Source organism: Schistosoma haematobium, chromosome 1, assembly GCF_000699445.3.
Source record: "Schistosoma haematobium chromosome 1, whole genome shotgun sequence".
NCBI lineage: Eukaryota > Metazoa > Platyhelminthes > Trematoda > Strigeidida > Schistosomatidae > Schistosoma > Schistosoma haematobium.
Genome location: NC_067196.1, coordinates 19,184,560 through 19,211,352, shown reverse-complemented (window position 1 = coordinate 19,211,352; position 26,793 = coordinate 19,184,560). Strand labels below are relative to the sequence as shown.

General features: G+C 31.6%; 1 protein-coding gene across 1 annotated transcript in view; it reads right to left on the bottom strand.

The window, feature by feature from the left end:
- Positions 1-26,793, bottom strand: part of MS3_00004320 (uncharacterized protein) — a 91,611-nt gene that overhangs the window by 27,680 nt on the left and 37,138 nt on the right. The window contains exons 25-38 of the mRNA XM_051212225.1: positions 26,541-26,756; positions 25,470-25,639; positions 23,254-23,553; positions 23,039-23,095; positions 21,331-21,879; positions 19,950-20,112; positions 16,573-16,872; positions 15,244-15,466; positions 13,834-14,050; positions 12,253-12,472; positions 5,504-5,802; positions 3,608-3,980; positions 2,696-2,760; positions 129-263 (exon numbers count right to left, since the gene is read on the bottom strand). Of these exons, the coding sequence (XP_051073332.1) occupies positions 129-263; positions 2,696-2,760; positions 3,608-3,980; positions 5,504-5,802; positions 12,253-12,472; positions 13,834-14,050; positions 15,244-15,466; positions 16,573-16,872; positions 19,950-20,112; positions 21,331-21,879; positions 23,039-23,095; positions 23,254-23,553; positions 25,470-25,639; positions 26,541-26,756 (3,287 nt within the window). The remainder of the gene's footprint in view (positions 1-128; positions 264-2,695; positions 2,761-3,607; positions 3,981-5,503; positions 5,803-12,252; positions 12,473-13,833; positions 14,051-15,243; positions 15,467-16,572; positions 16,873-19,949; positions 20,113-21,330; positions 21,880-23,038; positions 23,096-23,253; positions 23,554-25,469; positions 25,640-26,540; positions 26,757-26,793) is intronic.

The following is a 26,793-nucleotide window of genomic DNA, read 5'->3' as shown; positions in this document are numbered from 1 at the left end:
CAGATTAAACAATTTCTCAAACCCAATTACTCTGATAATAAATATGGATGTGATGACTTTACATGTACTTACAAAAGTCTGCTCATTAAAGATATACTGTTATAGAAAAACAAAATGGATGAACTTACCAAATTATCATAGTATCCAATATAGTCTAACATCTCTTGTGATAATAGTCTGTCTAAATGTGCAGAAGCTTGAGTTACAATCAGAAGTGCAATGACACTTGCACATAATTTTCGGATTGTACTAGGCTGCATAATCTGTAACATAATAGAATATTTTTAAAAGTAAAATGAAAATCTTGACTTAACATTTAACGCTTCATTATAACCCAAGATATTTAATAGCAATCTATCTAATAAATTCTCCTATGTCAAAACAAAGCATTATTAAAACGACGGCCATTATGAATGTCCTTTCAAAAGCCGTCGAGATCATATAAATTAAATTTTCTCTTAGCTTCAAATATGACTGATGCGAAATTTTATTGAACATCTAATTCTACTTGAAAGTAGTATAAAATTTAATATAAACTTTCATGGAATGAGTTTCTGCTACCAAATAAAACATGAAACTACAAATCATAGCCACCTATGCCATTAACACTTGGCTTTTTTCGTAAATTCACTCTTCCACCTTTTACGAACCAAATTTCCCAATTTTTATTGATTTTATTCCAACTTTTGTCTTTTTTTGTGCTGGTTTCTTCATTACTACTATGTCCGAAATTTCATAACACATTTAGTGGTTGTGAATTGTTAATGATCTATGCATCTTATATTACCAAACTCTTTATACTAATCATATAATCTGGATTCATTTGATACTCCATAATATTTTGTCCGAATTTCAACAACAAGTTTACTGGAAATTTATTGTTTGTTGAGGATAAAATTACATTATATATTGAGGATTAACATTATATTCATCAAATAATAAAAATCATTCGTTTTTCATAAGTATATGAAAATTAATCTAAAATTTCCCTTATAATCAGGTCGAAGATATATTTACACTCACATTATCATATTCCTCACTCAACAAATGTGATGAAAAGTTGACAAGTTGGATATAATAGGAAGTATGTGGTTAAATTCCATTCCATTACAAATATGATGTAGTTTTTTAAATAGGAATGAAACATATATATATATATATATATATATATATATATATATATATATATATATATATATATATATATATATATAATGTTAGAAAATATGAACTGGGTATATTCAGTGAATTTTTGAAAAACGCTGATAGCTTTTAATAGGTAGAATTAAAAAAGAAAAGAAAAAGTGTCACTGAAGAAGAATTAAATGTTCAGCGAAAAAATGTTTCGTACTCCTAGGGATCAAAGCTGTACAATTATATTTAAAGTAATTCAAAAATAAAGTAGTCTATTGAAAGACAGAAAAAAAAATGTACAGAATTGTACTTATCACAACAAAGTTGCCGAACAATCAGGAAGTTAAAGGAAAATATGAAAACAAAAATTAAATGTATTAATAAAATAGAAAAGTGATCTCGATAAAATAATAAATGTACATATATAATCAGGGAAACACGCATACTTAGTGTACTATGTTTAACAAATAGAAAGTTTTACAATTGAGATTATTACGCATTATTATCATTAGTTATTGCTTAGAATGCCCATTATGAATAGGGAAGTATTTATAAATGGCTCAAACATATGCGATTATCTTCGTTAGTGCAAATTATGAGTAGTATATGTATTAATCGCTACAACTAAGTTGTATTGTATTACTCTTTTTTTAAGGTGTCCATCTAAGTAAAATACCAGTATATCAAATTCTTATAATATTCTAGATTGTAAATTAATTTATCGGTAATTTCAAATTAATATTTTTCTGAGTAAAGTGTTTGAGGAATGAGAAAAACGTGTTGTGCAAAACGGTACTCAAAAAACAGTCTATTATTTATTGACATAATGAGATGAATTTTATTATATTACGTAAGACTTTATTAGGCTACAGATAACCCACGTGGGATTAAACATGGATTATAGACTGTACTATTACCTGCTTTCCAAAATATATCATAACTGAGATATTTTAATTACTTTCAGAATAACTCATCAAGTAGTTCATACAACAATGAAAATTGTGGTAATCATTATCCTGAAATAACTGGGAATAATACTGTAAAAGTTATGTATGATCAACTGAAAACAAATGTGATTGTTTTTAAAGCTTCTGTGAAAAAAATGATAAATAACTGTTAAAAAACGTCATTCTTTGAAATTCATCTCTACGGTGTGTCCGTAACCAAGTTTCAATTATATATATATATATATATATATACTGTCAAACTGAACAACAACGTACGGTAACTTCCTACTTAAAGGGAATTCAGAATTTTTAAGTTTTGCAGTAGGTACTCAGTCGTTTAGTCATTAAAAATGGACTCCATACATGAATTAATAACATGCCTGTGATACTATTACTACAAATAATGATGATAGTTATCAACCCTCAGATACTAAGTCCAATGGTGTATTGAATAATTTTTTTATTGTAGTTATAAAATACACAATCAGCTAAATGAAAAATTATGAGTTATGGGATTTGCCCGGAGAGGGCTAGCTAATTTTATATCAAACATCACTTTATTAATAGTAAATATTTCAAGCATATAACAGAAGATCAACAAATTTAATACTTACTGTTTGAAACGCATGTTTAAACCCTTTTTGTAGTTTATTTCTTTCTCTCATTCGACGTCTAAGACCTAAAAATTCAATGAAATGGAATAATACTTTAAAGAAAGTATACGTTTCATCATGATCATAGCATAAGATAATACACAAATAAACTTGATTCAATTAGTGATGCTTGATTATTTTCAACAGTTATTTTGAGATGTTTGATACTTTTCTCAAAAACAATCAATCAGAATAAACATTAATTCTAATATAGGTAATTGATTCACATTATGGAGTAGTCACGCTCTCTTATTTAACTCGTAGCTCTCGTCAAGAAAAACTCATAAACTCCAATCAATTCACGACATTGCTCAACCATCTTCCATTCCCTTTGGTGAGTAATTGCCTCAGCCGACTGAAAACTCCAAGTCCAAGTGCCATATGCAGAGTCGTGGGTGCCAACTAAAGAGGAATCCATACTAGAACGAAACCCTGTTAAGTATTTTCAGGTTTTCAATTGTGTTCTAACTTAGATGAGTTTATTATTTTTATGAAGTTCGACAGCCTCCACAACCTCAAACGAACAGTTATCAATATTTTATACAGATAACACTTGACAGCTACTTTGTCCCAGTTTATCAATGTCCGCTTCTGCAACACTGTATATGATAAAACTCAAGGTGTTTATATATCATAAAGAGCATTTCTGTCATGGAATCACAATCTGGTGATCCACATATTCAATTTCAGTCAGTCATTATGACAGCATCCTCACCTTGCATATTATCAAGTTACTTGTACACACCTAACTTGGTCGATTCCATAGATAACGACTTACAATTACAATTGGAGTTCCAATGATAATAAAAACACTTATAAAATTCATATATGCATGAAATTTGAATGAAAACAACCAAAAATAAATTCAGATACCTTCTTCAGTAAGGTCAATGAACACAACATCACCGTATAATATACGTTCAGCAGTATCTACAGTGTGTAGTACTCTGTGAATAAGCCATAATGCATCCAAAAATAAAGCCACGCCTAAAATATGCACCCAATTTAAATCAAAATCTGAAAATATCCAATTCCCTTCATTGGTCGATTTTGATGAATCACCACTATCCCTATCATCATTACTGGTAGTGATAGCAGTGGCGGTATAGGTAGTTTCATTTGAATCTTTTGTTTTCAGTGAGTTCATGTCGTTATTTCTTGATTTATCTGATAAATCATTGACTCCACCTACATCTGATAAGGAATTTTCAACATGATAAGGTGACCAGAATTCCCCACTTGTCTCCTAAATAATCCAGAAAGTATAGATTAGCGATAAACTGATTAGATCGATGTAAACAAAACAATCTGTAAACACCTACCTTCACTACTAAAAATCAGGAGTTACTGAAGAGCTATTTCATCAATTCCAAAACAGCATAGAATGCACAGCCTTCAAAAATATCTTAGAACTTATTATTATTGGTTAACATACATAGTTTCGGTCTATTACGCGTAATAGCTTAACTGTCAATAATTGTCATAACTGTGTACGCATTTCTATATGATTTACAAGCACTTAAGTACTGATATTAAATCTCGTACTGACTAGAAATAATATTATAACTGATCAACTTAGCATACCAATGGAATGTTATACATGTAAACCCCGTCTTATATTCTGAAAGCACTAAAAAATATGTAGACTGATTGCAGTTATTCACCACTTTTAGTTCGTTCCAATCTAGAGAAATAAAATTTTCAAAAATCACAAGAAGAACACAAACGATCAACGATTATGCGAACTTCTTACTTTAATTTCTTAGTTGACTGTATAATCATTGTACGGACATATACAAATGAATGAACATCGACATGAACAGAGTAAACACATTAGGAGATAAGTCACAAACCACTAGTTATTTTAATGCTTCAAATCCTTATTTTTCATACCACTTCCTCACTATTCCTGTTGAATTATTTGTCTATTTATCAGGTAAAAATTAACAAACCTATCCAGTCAGTTCAAGGACAAATAGTGAGATTTCAATGAAATATATAATGAGAATAGCTGATATTATCCATGCACTTAATTATCTTTGTTCATCTATTGTTTACTTAAAGGTATCAGTTCATCAAAATATATGAAAACTGTTATAACTTGCAAACTTTACTAGTGAAAAACTTAGGAGTGATTTTCATTAAGAACAGGGTACTAAAAACAAAGGCTTCAGAGTTCGAGCCAGGACGAGATAGACAGTCGTTTAAAACCAGCAAGTAATGGATAGTTATTTTGTGCTAATGTGGGACTTCCTAGTGGTGCACACCAACTACTCAACTCAAGATCGAACCCAAAAAATTTAGGCCGGAGCAGTTGCCTAAATATTAAGTTCTAACCGGAGTGTCCCGGGTTCGATCCTCAGTGAGGTCACTAATGTTCAGTACTGAAAAGTGCCATACTAGGGTGAAATAGCTATCTATTGCTTTCTGGCTTCCAACAGTTGTCTAACTTAAGTCCGTTCGTCATCCCAATAACATCCAGCAATCTTCACCAAGCCTCTATACCAATAATATACAATAAATACATAACGGTCTCTAAATTCTGATTAATTCAGCACATTATGCAAAAAGCAAAACGTTTTTACGGCTAATTTGTTAAAGTATAAAGTAAAAAATAAAAATCCGTAATCGTCCAGTTGACAAATGATTAGTTTTAGAGAAATTTGTCCCAAGTTCTAAGAAGAGATAGCCTCTAATATCAAAACAGAAGATAATATTTGATCACGAAATCTTTGAATACCATAACATATTCATAACATAAACGCTTACAACATCTAACAATTGAGATACAAATGGAACATAAACTGGCCCATATTCCGGTTCGTCGGAACTAGATAATTTTCCATGAGTCGCTTGACTGCGTTTTATTGTAGGTGTTGGTATAACAAATTGTTCCGGTTCTAATGATGGTAAATTAACAGGTAATGAAAGTTGGGGTCCTTTAATGTTATTGAAATTAGTTTCTGCTGAAATTAATTTAGTCCATGCTAAAAATGAACGTGTTGGATCATTTGGATCTGGTGTAAGTGCTCGTAGACGAACTACTTCGGAGTAGATAATACGAGCACCTATAATTTAAAGAAAATATAAGGTATAAGATAAAAATAGAATAGTGTTATGTAAACATCTAGTTAACTAATGCCAATACATGTTATTAAAGTTATGGTAAACATTGTGTTAGAATTATGTTTGAAATAATCTCATAAGTTGCAATTTAAATAATTTCAAGGTTTAATCCAACACAAATTGCTTTGAATATCTTCAGAAGAATAATCAAAACAAAAGAATAAACAGTTCTATCCCTGTCAAAGACAGGATTCTGCATTCCTGCATCTATCAATTGATTATCCATGGACAAGATAAAGCCATTGTTGTAATTTTATTCACTTTAATTAGATTAAAAGGTGAATCGTTAGATTTGCTTAAACGTCGCTTAACAAGTATCCAATTACATTTTCATGTTTAGTTGTTATGTATTATACATATCATAATCAGGGATTGGAGTATTCATATAAACTTTGTGTAACATTGGCTAACTTAAACTCCTCTAATTACTTTTATTCATTAGTGGTCGTTCTAAAGTAACTTGAAAAAAGTTATCATTCTAAACTGTTGTTGGAACTTCGACAACTTTATTGATCAAATGATTTTCAAATGCAAAAATCACAATCACAACTGAATGGGCTCCATTGGATTTCGTTTGGGGTCATGGAAATCATCAAAATGAGGGTTTGTGGGAATTGTAGTAATTGGTTGAGGTTAGATATTAACACCATCGGATGTCGACTCAGTGGTCTAGAGGTCAAGAGTTCGTGCGCGAGACCGAGGGTGCTGGGTTCGAGTCCCGAGTTCAGGATAGTGGGTGCGCACTGCTGAGGAGTCCCATACTTGGACGGGATGGTCATCCAGTGCTTTTGGGTTCGCAATGGTGGTCTAGCTTAGATAGATTCATGAATTCAACTATTAAAATTACTTTATTGATCGAGATCTTGAACCTACTGGTGTTAGGCCACCATTGAAAACCTAGAAGAACTAAACGACCGTTTCGTCCTGTCGTGGGACTCCTCAGCAGTGTGTATCCACGATCCCGCCCGCGAGATTCGAACCCAGGGCATCCAGTCTCGCGCGCGAGCGCTTAACCTACTAGACCACTGAGTCGGCATACAATCAATCCATGATCTTGCACAACCCTTCATCCATTGTCTGAATTGGCTAAATGTCTCTATTCGACTCATGAATATAACCATTAAAATTACTACAATCTCCACAATACTCAAGATTATCATCTGCCCACTAGTGACCAATTCGGGTATGGGGTAGTTATCATGCAATCTCGCCCATTGGATTCAACCAATGAAATAACTTTTTGGGAGCAAAAGGATGTACCAGGCAACTAATTTACACTAAATCGAACCTCTATTTCTTAAATATATTAATAATCATTACCTCACAATATTAGTGGGGGATATACAATTTAACATATAGCGGTTTTATTGTATGATAATGTCGATGGACGAGAAACTTATCGATAATCATTGGTCCAAGTGTGATAGATTTTTAAGGTGGTAGGAAAATCCACCATTTTTTAAAATGATTTTTCACACCCCATCTCTCCAGCTGTGTATTATACTACCCAATGAAACGAAAGTTGCTGTTTTAATATAAAAGGTCAGTAATGTGTGGATGAGCAGCATTAAAATTAGGTTGACATTAAGTGACCGGCCTATATGATTCCCTACCACCCCTTTTAAAAAAATTGTGGGGTGTGAATGAAAAATTTAGGTATCGTTGATTGGTGGACTTGTTTTGCAAGTGTGTGCTCAAGTGATAATGAACAAACATTTTGTCACCTTTAATAATTTTGTGATTGGTCGTAAACTGTTCATCTTTGTAATCTGATTAGTTGAAATCGAAATCGCATCTGGAGCTGTGATTGGATGTCAGAATTTTCATTTTTTACATTTGAAATTTAATGATAATGAATAACTTTTTTTGTGTAATCTTAGTCTTGAAAAAAATTTAGACTTTTGAAGAAAAAGACACCAACTTAATTGCATTACCGTGCAATCCTACTGTTAGTGAATGTGTATTGGGATCAATTTTTGTTTTCCGATCAAGTATACCTTGAATTGAAGTCGTTAGTTATCTTAACACGAATAATTATATGTATCTCAGTAAAAGAAAGTTTTTGGGAAAAAGCAACTGAAAACCGGTTTGAATATTTGATAATAGTGATTACTGAATGAGGTCGGTAGTCAAATCTTTAATACCAAATTAATAAACAAATTATCACTAAAGTGTATGCATAGGTTTTTTTGTAACACACGGTGTGTTAATGGGAAAAAGAAATCAACATAGCAATAAATCATTATGATAACTTACTGGTTGCAATATTTATAATTCAGGTGAAGCAATCATAGACCATCATTTAATGAACTGACTTTGACAGTATATGAATGTAGTAATAAATTTTCCGAAATAGACACTTAATATTTAGTAAACGATTATTTTGTAAATGGTTATTCATAATGGGAATTAGACAACGTTAGATTTAAATGTGGTTAATTTGGAAATCCATTGAAACGGTTCATTATTTTCACTTGTAAATTATTTGTAGTTCTTTATTTTAAAATTAATTATTTGGTCGTAATAAGAACTAGTGTGTTTAATCAGTCATGTGTGAATATTGTTAACCGCCGTAATATGAAACCTGAACTATATCTAGACATAACGAATGTAACCATTTTTGACAAGCATTTGAAATATCAGTTTCATGAAGTGTAAATGAACAAGCCTACGTCGTCTGACTGACTCAACAAATATCTATCGACTTTAAGCGTATAAATATGAATAAGGTCAACTGTATCAATGAACATTTACAATGCTATTATTATTTATTTTCCTTATGATTTCGATTATTATTATTATTATTATTATTATGTCAATTGACAAGATTCAATTCTCATACTATGCATTTCATTGACACAAAATTTTTTGCATTTTCAATTTTCCTATAATGCTTAGTCACTTATTGTGACTGAACACTTTACTGCAAATAATCCAGACCTTTAGTGAATGACCTTTTTAATTTGTAAATATATATATCGTTACAGATGTAAACGTTAACCATTGTTGACACATTACATTGTCAAATTCATAAATGTCATGCCTTATTTTTGGCCTTTATAAAATATGGAAATTATGGACTAATAACTGTATAGTGTGATGATGAAGTTAATGAAAACGATTGTTTGCTAAATTACTTTTTATTTTTGAATATTGTAAGGGAATTTTTAACTGGTACAATGTGATTGTACCAGTCATAAATAGTTGATGAGGTGTGCAAATGAATACGGTGATATAATCAGTAGTTATGAATAACAATGGAGGCTTAGTTTACGATCAGACGTACTTCTTACGTACGCATAGTTCTGGTTTCAGGAACTTTTAATATAAAACCGGAATATGAAATTCTTGCATTTTGTATTCATGAAACAGCTAATATTCTTATTTCTTTTTACACTCACTATATGACCTTTAATCACATGAATCATTTCAACGATGATGGTTTCAACTTGTTTTCTAATGTCATTATTTTATTCCTAAATAAGTTAATTTTCTCAATTTTGTTTACTTCTCTATGAGCTTTAATCACATTCATCTTTGTAATAATATTCACTAATAAATGTCATCATAAATTTATTGACCTAACGACAAAATTACGATTTTCACTATTTTAAAATATTCCTATTAAAATGTACTCAAAATGTACTATTATTAGATAGATTACAAATGTGTTACTAAAACATGAACGGTAATCACATTATTTTAAATATAAAATTACTAGATTAGTCTTCATTAGATGACAAAATCTTGTCCAAGTTTTCTTAACCTTTATATCTAATAAACGTTAGAAACAAGTTTACGAATACATGAGCGATAATCGCTTTTCCATTATTAATCTCTAAGGGATATCTAAATTCATGAGACATTAATAAGTGCTTAATCACTTGACCTTTGCCGCGGAAAAGTAGTAGATAAAAAATAATGGAAATCAAATTGTGGGTGGCCCTGAAAAGGGCCTTTACTCGTTCTCGCGGTCGGACGTCGTCACTATTAGTTTGTAATGGCGCCACAGATAGGACAATGCACTGCTCGTACGTTCGGCGATGGGTCGTAGGCACAGAAGGTATGAAACATTGCTTTACATCTACAGAAAACCCAACCAACCGCATCACCGGTTTCACACGGAGGCTGCGCAAGATTACAGATGTCGCAGAGTCGATTCTCGTCATCCTCTTCTTCATTTTCGATGTCCCGTTCAGTTAACTCTTCGGAGTTAATAGAAATTACTTCCTCCTCATCGTTACTGAGCGTTTCATCCAAATCAACAGTTCCTCGTTGTATAAACGGCACCATCATAGTGTAACCACCTGTCACAAATTGACTGTACGTTCACATCGGTGTTACTGTGTGTGCAGTAAGCCAATATGTGACGGCATGGTAATCCGTTTTCAATGAAGAATGGACACGAGCACCGGCTAGTATCGACGCATATTGCAGACATCTTGAGCGGTCAGACATTTCCCATAAGATTGGTAAGCAAAATTCTTTATGTGGAATGCAGCGGTACCGGAAATCAGCAGCGGTCTCACAGTTTCAAACTCCCCATTCGTTAACCTGCGCACCCATGAATTACCCTGGTACCTCAGGGAATTGCACTCGTGATTGTGATGTACATTCCCACGTACAACAGTCCAATAGCCGTCTATAATCTTACAAAACATAAATGCTGGGCATTAGGTGTTCATACAAGCCCTTCGTTAAAAAAATTATAAAACAATTTACCAAATTACCTCCTCCGTCTAATACGTTGTGACGAACCGCTAGATCTTATACGCCCATTTCGCCAACACAAATTTATGTAGGATTTTTGATCTCTGCCAATATGCGAATCTCTCACTACATAATGACTGTAAGTCGATCTTTCAAAATTTGTGATAGTGGCCTTTAACGCTTCAACCGATGGAAACGCAACCAGAAACAAGGTAGTCAAAAAGACTTCCTCCATTTCCGTTACGTGAGAAACACCAGCGCTTGTACTCGGCACGTTACTCTGCTCCATAATGACGATTGAGATTGTGCTTCGTCGACAAGTACGGATAATTTATAACAATTTTCAAGACATAACTAACCAATTAAATCTAATTTTTGAAACTAGCCATTTCATTGGACGAAACACGGGATGAAAAATATTGTAATTTGGGGGTGGAAAATTTTTTTTTATGGGGTGGGGTTTTTTTTAAAAAAAAAAATGGCCGGTCGGACAATATTATTCTTAAAATTAAGCACTGTAAAACTGAAGTCAATTGAATTTATTAACCTCTTGAAAACCTATCAAAATGAAACATAAGCTGAACCGATTGAAACATAAATGGTTGCTTTACGAAATACGTTTTAAGAATAAAAAGTACTCGAAATAGGCACAGTACTTTGTAAAGAACACGAACTTTCGCTTACCAAGGTACTCTGTGTTTAGGTAGTAGAGTTCAGTTATTGATTACTATTAAGCTAATTGACAATTCTGTCATGATTTGGTTGTCAATGGATTAGAATCATAAGGTGATACTTGCAGCTTGTGACAAAAGAGTTTATTAACGGAGAAAACAAAGGCTATCTGTCCCCTGTCACTTTCAAAACTATTTGATGTTTTTCTAACGAATTTACTTAAAAACGATTTTCAAACATTAGATAGATATATTGTAGATTTTGCAGATCGAGAACACATCTATCATTATAAAGATATTATTTCTTCTGATTTCCAGGTATTCAAGTTATAACAGACTTTTTTAAAGTGGAAAGTTCATCAAAGAGAAATTAAATATCGAGATAATTACTATGAGTAAATTAAATATATTAAACTTTTTTGTGACATTTCCAAAATATAAAAAAGACATTCTTGAAGTCATACGAATATAATGTAAGAATAGTTAAGCATTTAAATTATAAATCTTTCTTTTTAAAGAATTTTTCTCTTCTCCAAGTACTTATAGATATTACACATAATGTCAATGAAATACATATTACACTAATGGGGGAGTAGATGTAGATATAAAGCGGTGCAGATCTATTAAATCGACTCTTTAAAGTACAATTAGATATTTCATTTTTAGTATATAATTTCCCTACCTACTTTAACTTCTTCTCTACTATTTTAAGGTTTAGATATATGTCGTTTTACAAAATCTCTGAAATATTCACTTTGTAACTGTGTTCTCGATAGTTTTTTCTTCACTTCTTTCTCACTACTACTCATAAAACATTTAAATCTTATTATGCAACTCAGACAATATAATATATTATCGATTCTTGATTGGGTGTAAGGAACTAATAAGTAACTTAATATATCAACCCTAATAAATATCATCATCATTTCTTATTTGGTTAATAATTTATCCATTCGTTTATACATATATAACTTTAAAATAATCAAAAATAAAAAATTACTAAACACTTACCAGTAAGCCAATCTGAATTTCCTAATGCTCTTTCAGTTTCGACTAAATCTGCTTGAAGACGATTCATAGCCCATTCAGCAGTTTCATTAAATGCAATTAAACCTTCAGCTAATTGTAAAGCAGATGCTGTAGCAGTAGCTCGTGCTAATTCAGCTACTGCTTGAGATAGAAGTACTCGACTACGTCTCGATGCTGATAAACTTGATATAGAATCTAAACGCTGTATAGAAAAAAATGCTCATAAATATCCAATATTAACAAAGGAAACTTCAAACTAACACTATGAATATGTTAGAATATTAATATAATACGATAAATCATTATTTATAACTATCAGTCCGATGAATTTAAATAAAGTGAGTAGTTTCAGGGAATCATATGACATAAATGAAACAATACTTTTTCGTATTAGATCTTGAAGAGAAATAGCAAACTATTTCAATACCTTTTCATTGATGTTTTGAATTATCAATAAGTTACTGAAGTTCGATAAAATCAGAAGGCATTGAATTCATTAATTAAATATTACACTATGTCTCTCTTGAGTAATTTATTTATAATAGAAATTTGTAAATTTAGTATAAGTGTACAAAAATTAAATGGGTTATTTCATCACAAATTTCATAAAAGCTGTTCAAGACAATAAAGAAATTCTATAAGTTAGTTGACGTTTAAATATTAGAAAATGAATCGGGTCATAGAATCAATAAAAATATCTAACCGAAACTAAATACTTCAATATCCTTATTATTTAGGGTCACGGATGTTTGTACATCCTATATGCAGAGATAGATGGCGACAAGTAGTGGAACACAAGGTGAGCGTTTCGTCCCAATTAGGAATCGTCAGCTAGATGTACCTGCATCCGAGTTGACGTTCACTCTGGGATTCGAATCCAGTACCGTTCACGTCAAATTTCATCACGTTACCCACTTGGCTTTGAGTCATGATCGCCACTAGCTTGTGTGATGGAGTGAAGTGTAGATTCATTTTGTATTGTTTGTTTGTTTATGACTGCAATTAATCGGTCTCTTATTGGTATATATGCATCCTGTGCGGATTGTCCAGTACCGTTCGCTTCAAAAGGTACTGGGTTCGAGTCCCAGAGTGAACACCAACTTTGGGATGCAGGGACATCCAGCTGACGTGTCCTAGATAGAACGAAACGCGCGTCCTGGATTCTACTGCTAGCCACCATCCATCTTTGCTTATAAAGCTTGAGACTTAAAACAATATCGATGCAATCCGCGCAAGATGCACATATGCCAATAAGAGACTGATTAATTACAGTCCTAAACAAACAAACAATACAAAATGAATTTATAATTCTAGTCTGTTTATGTATGCATGGGGATGAAGATGATTGACTGTGAGATTTAGTGTATAAACGACTGGTTCAATTCACATTTACATTTTTGATATATAGACGCCCTCATAACATCAGTACTGAATGGATGGAATCTGTGTATTAAATGTGTAAGAAACTATTGACTGTCTGATTTATCTGTGGAGATAAATGTAAAATATTGATACGATTCATAATAATAGTAATATTAATAGCTGTGATAATAATGTGCATACTTTATTCATTTGTTCAAACATAGCTTCAACACTACGATCACAGATATTGCGCAACCGTTTGACTTCTGTTTGCTGTCTAATTAATTCGTTTTTCAAATGAATATCCATAGCATCTTGTAATAATTTTTGTCTTGTCAAACTTGTACCCATTATTTGACCAGATTGATCATTTAAACTATTCCATTCAGGCAAATTACCTAATTTATTAGCATATTCACTTAAAATAATTTTAATGTTAAAAAAGAGAAAAGAAATTTTGTGAATGACTAAGTATATTTCAAATAAAATAAGTGTTAAAAAACGAAAAATTAAACCCAGTTATTAGTTCACTGTGAATCATAACATTGAAGCAAAGATACATCCAGGTGACAAGTCCCATATAGGAAAAAACGTACATTCAAGACTACATTACTAACCACTAACACAGTTAACACAGCTAAACAATTTCAAGACGCTCAGTTCATATTGAAAATAACATAAATAAGGGTAAATCTATCAATCTTTGGCTAATCCTATCTATCTGTAATATAATTTTGCATTAACTGAAAAACTGTTTAAAAGTCCTTCAATTTACAACAAGATAAACATAATATAATACATAGAGTAATCAAAATCTAATTCTTAATTCCAATGATCCATTCTTATAAATGTATGATACTACTAAGATTGTTCTCCATGCACTTAATTCAATAATGGATTTAATTAAATGATTAAGCTGATTATATATGTTTCCTGACAATTTATGTGAAGCAAGAGAAGTTGATAACTAGCATTATCTATTAAAAAAATATAGAATGATTGATAGCCAACTGTAAAATTATTTTATAAATGATCCAGACTACATATCTATATATCTTACATAGTCTACGATGTAATATACAATCGAGCAATGCTTACATGTGAATTTTCTGTCATGAAGCAAACTCAGACAAATTTGAATTATTTGTACATGTGCTGAACTCGATAAGTGACTTCACATCCTTGTATGTGATGGGTGAAGTAGCAATAAAATCAAACTATCTCAAAAATGTGAATCATGAGCGTGGTAAGAAGCTCAATGACTGTAGTCGATTAGATGGGTGGCTAAAGGTGATAACTCTAGATAACCTTACTCCATACTATCGATATCAGCGTAGACAACCAAATTTTATTAGTAAATCTTGAATGGTATCTAAACACTCTACTGATTGTGTAATTGAATAGTGTTTTCGACTTATTCATATAAAGGTATCGTGACTGCCTGAAATATTATTGTTTTGAGTTCAATTCTGAATGGGTTTACAAGTATACACTCCTGAGAGGTCCCAGATCTTGCTTTTAATAATTCTCAAGTTGAAGCTAGTCGGTAATGAAATCTAACGACAAAGTCCTAAAAACTAACCAAATTATCAAATCAAACATTACACTTACCATGTCATATAACGAATAATAATTGCTAAGGCTGTTAGCGTCACTCCAAATGTATAAGCCGATTTCAAACACAAGTAACCCATAAGCAGGAATACACGAAACCAACGTGATATACAACTGTTATAATGATGACGAATTGGATTAGAGACTAGAGCTACACGATCGCCGTCTAAATTTGATTGACTATCAATTGGACCCAATCTAACCCAAGCCATAGTAGGATCTTTAAGAAATTTAAGAAAGAAAATGGAAATTCTAAATTGTGTTATAAAACAATCTCACATATTGGTTTTTAAGTTTAAAGAAATGGCAAATTACTGCAATCCTTCTAGTAGAGCAAATCTATTTTGAACTGATCATGAAGTTCCTCTTAAAAATCAAATAACATAATCTGTGGAATTTGGTAAATTAGTTATTTTATAAATATTATCTAAACAGCGTAGTACGTGAACAATAAAGGAGGTTAAAATGTAGAGTAGTAACTCTTTCTTAGGAGTTTCATTCCAGTAACTACTATGAAACTACATAAACAGTTGTCGACAGAAATAATTATACAAACTACCATCCATGTGAGGTATAAGTTGGCAAGGTATATCATAATATATGGATGAAAAATCTCTCATAAATATGATAGAACTTCACTAGTGTAAGTTTATAATAAATCGAGTTGATGTAAAAAAATTATCACTCATATAAACAATGAAACGGCAAACGTTGTAATTAACTATTATCCACTATTTCTTTGTATCTGAAACAACTAAGAAACTACAATAAATCCGAAGAGTAAACTGAGGTTTTATTGCTGATAAAACATTTCGGTCAACATTAAAGAGGCTTAAGATTTCGACATTGAATACTTTACACCATATATCAAGAACTACACTTCATCAGTACAGAAAACATTTCTGAGATACTGGTCATAATCAGAAGATTAACTCGTAAAATATCACTTTTAGAGGCTACGTTTTGTTATTTTCCCCAAAACATAGTTAACTGGTATTAGATTAATACTTATTAGTTATGTTTTACAATGGATATAACAATGGAAAGCTGTAACTTTTATATTCATTTAGGGTAGAATTAATGACAGGTACCCTAATCAATATAACTGGATAATTATTTAAATTCACCATCTAACACAATAGAAAATAACTTTTAGTACTGAATTTAACCGAAAAATAAATGGTTAAACAAAGATACAAAGAAAATTCTAGCAGTTTCATAAACATTTCCCTTTAAATCTTTACTAATTAGATTTATTGATTTAAAATACTGAAAATATTATAATTTAGTCATATAAGATTATGATTGCTAAAACAATGAACATACCAGGTTCGGTGACAAATCCAATAAATAATATGATTGAAAGTAATAGAAGTATACCAATTACTGAATAGACAAGTGCGGATGATGGTCCAAACGTATTCTTGGTTAGATATGATGATGATGATGATGACGACTGATCTTTTGGTTCTGAATTAATATTTCGCTTAGCTAATCTGTATTCATCTGAATTTTCATTTTTGTAATCATCTTTTAATGAAGTTCTTTTTGATAGACTATCCTGTATTGCCTGTTGACGTGCAGCTAAACTTGGTAGTAGATCAACTAAAGTTGGACGACCATTACCTAAAACAAAGTATAGTAGTTTCAATGATGATTCTCAAAACAATATATCATGAATATCTAGACGAGACTAGTTGTAATGAGTTATAGTATGAAAATAAATAATTGAATAAACAATTAATTAAAAAAATTTTTTTCTATTATAAATCTATAGACTTTAAATGGTTAGTAAAAAAAACCATGTTTCATTTAATTTCTTGAATTCTTGACAGAAAATAACTGGCAGCATTTAATAATCCAAGCAACCACGTTGTGAAGTATCTTAGAATTTTCTAACTCACTTTCATTAGTTTTATATTTATTTGTTATAAATAAATAACACACTGAAGTATAAATGGTGAGTATACAACTTGGTTTAAGTCATCTGAAAGTTTTAGATGCATTTTTTAAAAAGGGAATAGACCAGTTTTTATTAACAGATAAATAATAAAACAGACAACAACTGGATTCATTGATTTAAGTATCCCTATATAATGTATGTAAAAGAAATTAGGCCAGTTTTCGTTGTTTATCGTTAGGTGCCTATGAATAAAGATAGAGTTAACCTATTATTACAATGAATCCTATGGTTTATAAAGCTTGAAAAGAAGTAGGTCAATATTGTGTAACTAGTGTTGATTGTATCAAGTCAAATTTCTTTGGTTTATTCGATATTAAAATGAATTCAAAAATACGTATGATTAGGACGAATTGATATATGTACTGATGTGTACAATGATGAATGCTTTTGACTTACACAAATTAACGAAACTCCTGAATTGATTCAAATAACATGATTTTTTATGGGCTTTCTCACTGTATTTAGAATAATAGTGATTTTGTTAAGGATTTTCTTATAACTACTGGTGTTCATCCCAAAAACGAGATGGAACAGGTAGTGATCTATTAAACAAAGATTTAATCGGTTGGAATATTAATGACGTACGAAACTGGTTTCTTTTTTCAGCTATCTATGATATTTAACAATATTTTAGAAAGGAATTTTTGCATAATTTGTAGCTATTGCTTGCAGACGGTCACTTTTATGATGCTGCAAATCTGCGTTCATAAAGTAAATTACTGACTAATTAGTGTCAAATGCTACTTTGTTTAATTCATGAAAATATGACTACTCATCAGTGTAAAGAAAACATAAAAATTGGGGTATTTTAGACAGAAGTTTGATCGATATCGAGTATCAAATCAACATTTATCGACATAGTTTTTTATCACTGATTTTTGTCGTCTTCCCCTTTGGGGATCGAAAATAACAGTGGTTCTCCGGTTTCATGAAACAGCAGTATCTTGGTTACAACAGGTAACATTAATAGTGTTGTAACGGCGCTATCCGAAAACAGATACTGATACACTAAACCCCCAATCGACTGCTTGAGCAAGAACATTAAAGTGAGCGACAAAGTATATTGGGCTACCGGATAAAATGCACAAATACTTATTTTTATAGGCACAACTCTACCCCTTAGGAAATTAATCCATTTGTTAGCTAGTGAAATGCACTGGTCTATCAGGTCACTTATGATTGTCATCGACTGACCTTCTTATTAGGCCACATTTGATTGATACAACAAATAGTAATATTAATTGGAACAATATGGAATCCTCAGAATACAATGTTTTAACAAGTTCCATTTATTATTCTTATTCGTCCGAATATATATATATATATATATATATATATATATATATATATAACTAGTAAATAAAACTACAAAATTTCATGAAATCTCTAGGAGAAAAACAAGAAACTTCATAACAATAAAGCTGCAAGCTGAATGATACAAGTTTTTCATCATGTCGGCCCTTAAAACATGTCAGTCATTTAGTATGTGTGCTAGAAACAATCTCTGGTATTTTTGTTGAAAGATATTGGAATTCTAGTGTACTTGAGTCTTGTTCTCCCACGAGATATATAACGAGAAAGATGAAAATGGAGTGGATAGTTTGTATCTTATAAGAAAACATTTCCTAGTTGTTTCCCATATTTCAAATGTCTATGTACAATCAGATTCATAACAACATCGAAAGATTTAGTATATACTTTTCCAATTGACTTTAGCACCCTACGTAGGACAGACAAATTTTATATCAAAATCTCAGGAAGGAATAATGAAGAACACTATAGAGTAGTAGATAATATAAAGCAATTTAAATATTTTAAAAGTCAATCTCGAGTAATGCCGAAAAAAATGTAGCCTCTTCTTATTATAATTCAAACAGAAAACCATCCTCAATTTATTATCAAAATATGGGATAACTACAAGAGATCAGAAGAAAAACCAACATCTCCAATAGTACAAAGTTCATGCAATTCCAACAGGATGTGTTTACGTGATCAGTCGATTTGTTGTAACTGTGTAATTATATATACGTAAAATATTGCCGAAATACTAACTATACTGTTGATTGTTTACAATCGATCAAATAGTGAGATTGGTTGTTTCTCAGCCTCTACTCTTATATCTAACAAACAATGGACATTGATGTTTATCGATTAACTACATAGTTATGACCGGCACATCTCCTGACAGATAAGATTCTATAGACTACTTGGTGAATTTCAGTAAAATTTGAAATAAACTAGGTTTCATTACTGACCTAAAATTTCCAATGTAATACTTGAGAGTGCTGAGTTTCATTGCACAAGATGAGTTAGGGCAAATACAAAACATAAAAAAGACATTTTTTAGTCGTTTGACTGGTGATGAATTTTCTAGTTTAGTAACTTAACATTCTAACGTTTTGACTGTATAATAGCTCAAGGTTTCAACTTTGATGCAAAAACAATAATCCCGTGTTATTTATTCTCAAACCCAGTATAAATTCTCCATACATTCTAAAAGAAATATCTTTTATACTTCTTCCCTATGTATTTCAGATTATTAGATGTATAGAGTAATAATAAGTTCGCCTGGAGCCCCTCTGGGGGCTACTGCCGGTCCCAATCCCGGATAAAAGAGGAGGGTTGGGCATGGGGTTAGCGACCCCATCCCGTAGAAAACTAACTCGCTAAAAAACGCTAACCAGAAAAAATTATTCAAAAGGAAAATAATAATAATATTTATTATATACTACTAATTTACCATCAGATATTTGCCCGTAAGTCTTTCGTAAAGCCATTTCATCTGGCGGTTGAATAGCTCGTTTAACTCGAATATCTAAACGATTGCTATCATCCAGGATAACCAAACGGAAAGATTTCTCATAATCTGGTTCAATAGTTGGACCAGGTATTAATATTCGAACCTATAGAAATAGAAACAAAGGTATAGCTTATAAGTTTCTAAGCTTAGGTTGATATGATTGTGTTTATATAAAAGTCCACTCACTCCAATTCACTCTGACATTGATTTGACCCTTCTTTATGTAACTGTCAATTAAGAAAAGATATATCATCTTTGCGATTATGACTACTTCTTGTACTATTCATTTGTTTAACACTTCCAATTATTGTCTCTAATGTGTGCTCTACTCTTTTTTTCTGGCTAACTAATATTTACTCATAATTTCGCACAAATTATGGTAATTTATATTTCAGAAACAGACGAAGTATTGAAGACCAAGATTTATTTGACTGATTATAGATGTTACACCTAAACTCTATAGTTTAACAGTATTACAAAACTCCTAGTCAAAAAAATCGTACAATATGCGTTTCTAGACTGGGTATTCAAGTGCGTTCACTTTTAGATATAGACCGAAGAACTGTTTTATTCCAGTCACAGTTAAGTATGTTAGTAAATAAAAAACGCATAAATACTAATGAAAAGTCATAAACGTTTTCAATACTCCATTCCTTTAAGATTAAGATCTAAATGTGAAGCACATTGAGCATGCATGCCTCTGAATGCCCTAACATCATAGTACACTGTATTATGCCTTAAACTTCAGAGTTACCATAGAAGCAAGATATATATTTCAGAACTTTATGCAAAGTCATCAAATGTACTTAACAAACGTACTGAAATATATTTATCGATTTAATTTGTAATGGTTTGAGTTATCCCATTGTTGATATTCTTAACTGAATTTCCATCAGTCTTAGTAGGTATGCATGAATCCCATGAGAACTGACTCGATATAACTATTATCTCACTAGTTTTTTTAGAACGGGAGGAATGTGGCTTGAAGAATCGTGCGTTTCTTACTATAATCAGAAAGAATAAAATCTGAAGATGGGAAGTAACGATTAAAAATTCAACCCCACAAAGTATAGGAAAATAATTTCTCAAAAATATAATTGTCACTAAAAGTGATGAGTGGATAGTAGCAATCAGAGAGTTTTGAACTGAAGTCTAAGATTTCTACCCAGTTCGATCCGTTTTATTTGTTTATTTTGTAATATGTTCGAATGATCGTATAATAAAAGTGATAATGTATACCAAAATGAATCATTCGCAAAACTAATGAAGACTTGATCTATTCACAAATAACACAAATTAATTGATAAAAAATATTATTCACCTGGAATTTACGTTCTTCGAAAACTCCAACATCGTAGTCCAATAATGGTTCCTCTTCAGATATCTTACCGTTTAAATCAATTCCAGTATTTAAGTTGTCAACATCAATATCGTCACTGGCATTATCTTCGATCTCAACAATGGCGTCAGGGGACGAGGCTTGTGATTGGGTATTTTGACGATTTCGTGTTAAATAATTGGAATTACTAGCATTTATATTATCATTTCGTCCATCATCATTATCATCGTCTACATTATCTGGATAAACGAGAAGACGAAATAAACCAGGGAACTGATCAACTTGTCCGGTTAGATCAATGACCCAAAATCTCTGTTTCTTTAATGATGCTGTGGATGTTGATGATGACTCAGAATCTTTCACTTTCGTAGCAGACTTTTGACTGTCTGTGAGAATATCATTATGTCTTATTTCAGAATCGGTTAACCATGCTAAAACCAGACTAGCTCGAAGATAATGACCACGTTCTACAGAGGCTGGATAAAATACTGCACCAAGTAACGATGTTGATTTAGGTAAACTGAAGCTCAGCTAAATTATTAGGAGTAAGAAAAAAGGAATGTCAGCATAAACTTTTAACTTGCAAATTTCATTTAAACAACATATCTTCTGATGATTATTAATTTAATGTCTATTGTTAACTTCTGTACAACATATGAAGTTGTGATGTATCAATGTACATGCCTATCAGCCCGACAAGTCTGTACTCCAACTTGATACTTTTATTAAATTAATCACTCTCCTGGACTTTTTCTATATGATCATCTCATTTTAAAACATTTTGTTTGACTAAGAGACAGTTAAAATCTACGATTTCGCCCACAGGTAAGTTTTCACTTCGCCAAAATGCGTTACCAGAGAAAAGATGGCGGTTAAAAGCTGTAAAGTGGTGTGTACTTGAATTAGTTGTTTTACAAGAAACAAGCAGGTTGTTTCACAGTCTGCTTGAATTTCTGAACTACTTATTTTCCGACTGTTGAAATGTTCCATTAATTATTTCCATCTTCTCAAATGACTGTATGCAGTTGATATTGGTATATTTACCTCATTCGCCACGTTTTGACGAAAATATGGACAGCTCCATTACTTTTCACGAATGTTATAGATTTTACAAATATTTCACATATATAAAACATATCTACCATGCGATGAAAAAAGCTGTTAGAATGGAACGGAACAGAAATATTTACAACTACAAATAAATAAAAGATAAAAGTTGTTGTAAAAATTTTTCATGCCATATAAATCTTTCGGATATTTACAAGAATTTAAATTAAATGTGAGTTGGAGCAATAATACTTTACTGTCTGTGCTGAAAACCAGAATATTGAGTGATCAATATTCACTCATCTAACACAAAGAATTGAAAAGAAAACATAGCAGTGAAGTGACCTCTTAGTTAAAGGCTTTCAAATCCAAACTTCTATATATCGCATTATTACATCCTTACTTAATATGTCATCCATTTAAATACCTAACCAATGATATTATACAAATGATAATATAATTGAATTCATTTTGAATCGTTACAAAGAATCAGGCTCAACAATCACTTCATATAGTCATTGTCCAATTCTTACTTGTTCGATTACATATCGGAAATCCGATATGTATAGCAAGGATAACAATGCTGAAGAGAATGAATACAATATCATATTCAGTATTCTGTATAATAGGAAAGAAAACTTACTTTTGGTTTAATTCTTGAGTGGGAAACAGCATACATGTAATTGCCCAGATATTCAACCTGTTTACAAATATAATTAAAATGAAAAAGTTAGCCATCGACACTTTTAGTGCATTGTTTGAATAGGGCAATTTGTTTTAATTAATTAATCACAACAACAAATTCGGAATCTAAAACAAAATTTACAATAAATAAATATTACATCTTCCGCTACCCACCTTTACTTCACCCATCGCTATATACGGTGGCAATGCCGGAGTATAAATATTCAGTTGTTCAATTAACGGTTCAGCGGTTGCACAAGGTGCACCACTTAAACGCGTCCAAGCGGATGTACTCACTTTTAATGGCTGTGAAGGCCATACTTGTATACCGGCAATTTCATTTGATACTCCTGATGGTGTGTATAACATTGCATTTGAATAAAATCGATCTGATGGTGATGGACTCGGTGAGGAATGTGATGTTATTGGGTCATACGTAATACCTGTTCCGCTCCCACTAACTAACGGTATAGTCTACAACACAAAATTTATTTAGTTGAAAAGAAGATAAACGTAAATTTCACTAGAAAAATGTTATAATGTAAAAAGACTAAGTATTGATCAAACACTTAAAAATTTAATTAAAAACGTTTAAGTCTCTTCGTCAGTCGCTTTAAGCTATGATTTGTATAAGCCCGATGATTATGATCAATGGCTAGAGGTTTTTTGGTAACATGGCTCAGAGTTGGTCATAAAGGCGCAGATACTTTCGTTCTCCACCTTCTTCTTGATCAAGAGTTTCAATATTCCTTCAAATATACCTTCTTAGTTTGTCTTTTCGTTAAACATTACCATTATTTGCCATTATTTTGAGCTTTTTTTCAATTCACCTTGTTACTTTCATCATTTCGTGCTGATTTGGTAAGCAATGGAGTATAATAAAACACTAGTGTTCCTGTGGAAATATTTATAGATTGTAGAAATGGTTTGCTAAAGATTGATTATACTCTATCAAACAGATATTCATAAATCTAACCATTAGATCTTAAAGAGTAGGTTTACATGCAACTTTATTTACATTTAAAGGGACATTGTATAAACAGAAAAGTGGAATGACAACGTAGTCTTGTTTGCTCATAATTGTTGTTAAGTAATACATGCGCTATAAATACAGTTTTAAGTTTTAAAACCACGCATATGATCTCCATATGTAAACAATCCGTTTCTAATCACTAGAAAAAATACAGGTTCGATAATCTTTTTCAAACTCGGAAATAAACTTTCCGTTCATATTAAATTCACTTTCGAACTAACACCATTAAACTGGCTACTTAAAATAAACTTTAATGGAAATAATCCATTTCCCCCTCTTATTCTGACACATTTAAATAGGTATGCATCCTCTCAATGTTTAACTTTGTTCTGCTTCAGAAGAGCTACCAACTGTGTTAGAGTAACAAAGAAACAAAAGTAACATATTAATATAATTAGTATGCTGATCAATCGAATTCGATCAGCACTGAAGGACTAGACAAACACAATATTAGTTATTACTCGTTGATTAATCAGTAGTAAATATCTCGTTTCTACAGGAGAGCAGTTGTCGCCCGAACAGCTCAGTGAAAACATCTGAGATTGTAAGGTTGAATAGCGAGGGATTGTAATCCATCATGTTAGAATATTTGATTTGAGAACATAGAACGTAGATACACCAAAACATAGATAAAGCAAATTTAGGGTCAGGGCTTCCTGGCGATCACTTGACATCAAAGCGACTTGCAATTTAATAGGTTGACTATGATCTTTTATCTAAAATGTGACAATGTATCAGTCGATGCTACATTCAAAGACCATTTAAGAGATATTAAAAAATATCCAGATAATCCAAAATGGGTTCCTCCAACTTGCAAGAAGTGTAGATTTTTGGAGACACTAGATATATTGCAGAATTCTTCAGTGTTCAAGAAAAAAGGAGGCCTAACAATTCGAAAAATCTAGGCGGTTTCTACAAACAATCTTATACAGCCGGTCCAAAATTATACCGCGGTTATATAAATTAAATGACTCATTCATGTCATATATGTCACATCTCTCACACTCATTCACAAGCTTATCAATACAGAAATACGTGTCTTTCAGAAAAAGCTCCCTTCTCATGAATAACATAACAAATCCAAGTTTAACAATGTAGGTTGTAGTACGGCTTTCAAAAGGTTCGGATTGAGTTACAAAATGGCATTTGAGAAGCCCAATTTTCATGTTAGAGTCAACAAAGTTATGGAAATCGAAATGGAGTAACTACTCAATTAATGTTAGTTTATAATGGTACCGTAAATTCATGTTTGTTCATGAAAATTTTTTTTGATAAAAAAGCAACAATAAGAAGATACCATATAAAACGAGCATTTATTAACTTAGTACATATGTAAAACTTCATTTTCTCATTATACCTGTTTACTCCAAAAATACGCGCTCTGCATTGTATCAGTGCCACCAATTATATCAGGTAAATGCTCCAGTCCTGATGTATATTGAATATTCAACAAACTTCTGTAGGTTTGTGTTATAGTACTACCACTAGTACCAATTAATCCATCGGCTAAATTCCATCCATTTATGTCTGCAAAAATGACGAAGTAGATAAACAGGTGAATACTTAAATTAGTCATATGTTGTTTTTAATGAAATTATCAAGTGGAAATTTGGACAAAGGTTTCTAACTCCACGCTGTGATCACTAAATTTTTCAAACTTTCTCATATATTTTGTTATAATATTGGTTTAAATATATGTTTCAAACATTTAGTGAATAGAATTTCATGGGTATGATACTGACTACAAATATTTACTGTACTGACGAAGGTGGAATAAATTGAAATTGTCGTACGATCTATATCTATGGCCAATATTTGATGTAGGAAAAGTTTGATGTCGCTACTAATTTTCATCTCCAACTGAAAACATCTGGAGAACCACTAAAAACTATGAACCACTAAGTAGTTATTTCATTTCACAGCATTATACAGGGCCTAACTCAGTACACTTGATTTACGTGATATTTGGCTAACTTTAGACAACCATGAAGCTATCAGAAATTCATTCAAAGATACAAAATTTTCAATACCTGAATGACAAAGCTTTATTTGTTTGGTTTTTCTCCGAACAATCAATTTATACTGTACAAAGTATTTCGTGCTTATATTTCGGAAAATCATCTGCGATACGAAACTAAATTTTTTCAACTGGTTAGCTCGATTTAATCAGTCAAATATGATAAGTTAAACTTTAAGACATTTTCAGTTGAAGAGCCTGTATTTTTGTTCATCACTGGCCTCATTGATTCTGGTTTTAGAAAATATCCCTCTAATAATGTTTTATTTGGTATGGGATAACAAAGAATTCGGAAGGAAATAGCTGATAGATGGTTTAGAGATGCAACAGGTTTTTAAATGAAATGTTTGAAATAACTTTGAAGTAATTCTTTCAATTCATTTTACAATGTAGATTGTAATGAAAGCTTACTTGAATTAACTCCATTTTTATCAGAATTCTCACTTGTTATTGAACTTAATGGTAGTACAAGTGATGCCGGAAATCGATCTGGTGTAAGTGGTCTACCTTGATATAATAAAGTCCACTGAAGACGATAAATCGGTCTACTTGGAGCTGGCTGAACATGACATAAAAATTCACCTTGTTTAGGCCATTCTGGAATAAGTGAGAAATCCAGTCGTAAACCTAGAAACAAAACACAAGGAATTATGACACTAGAAAA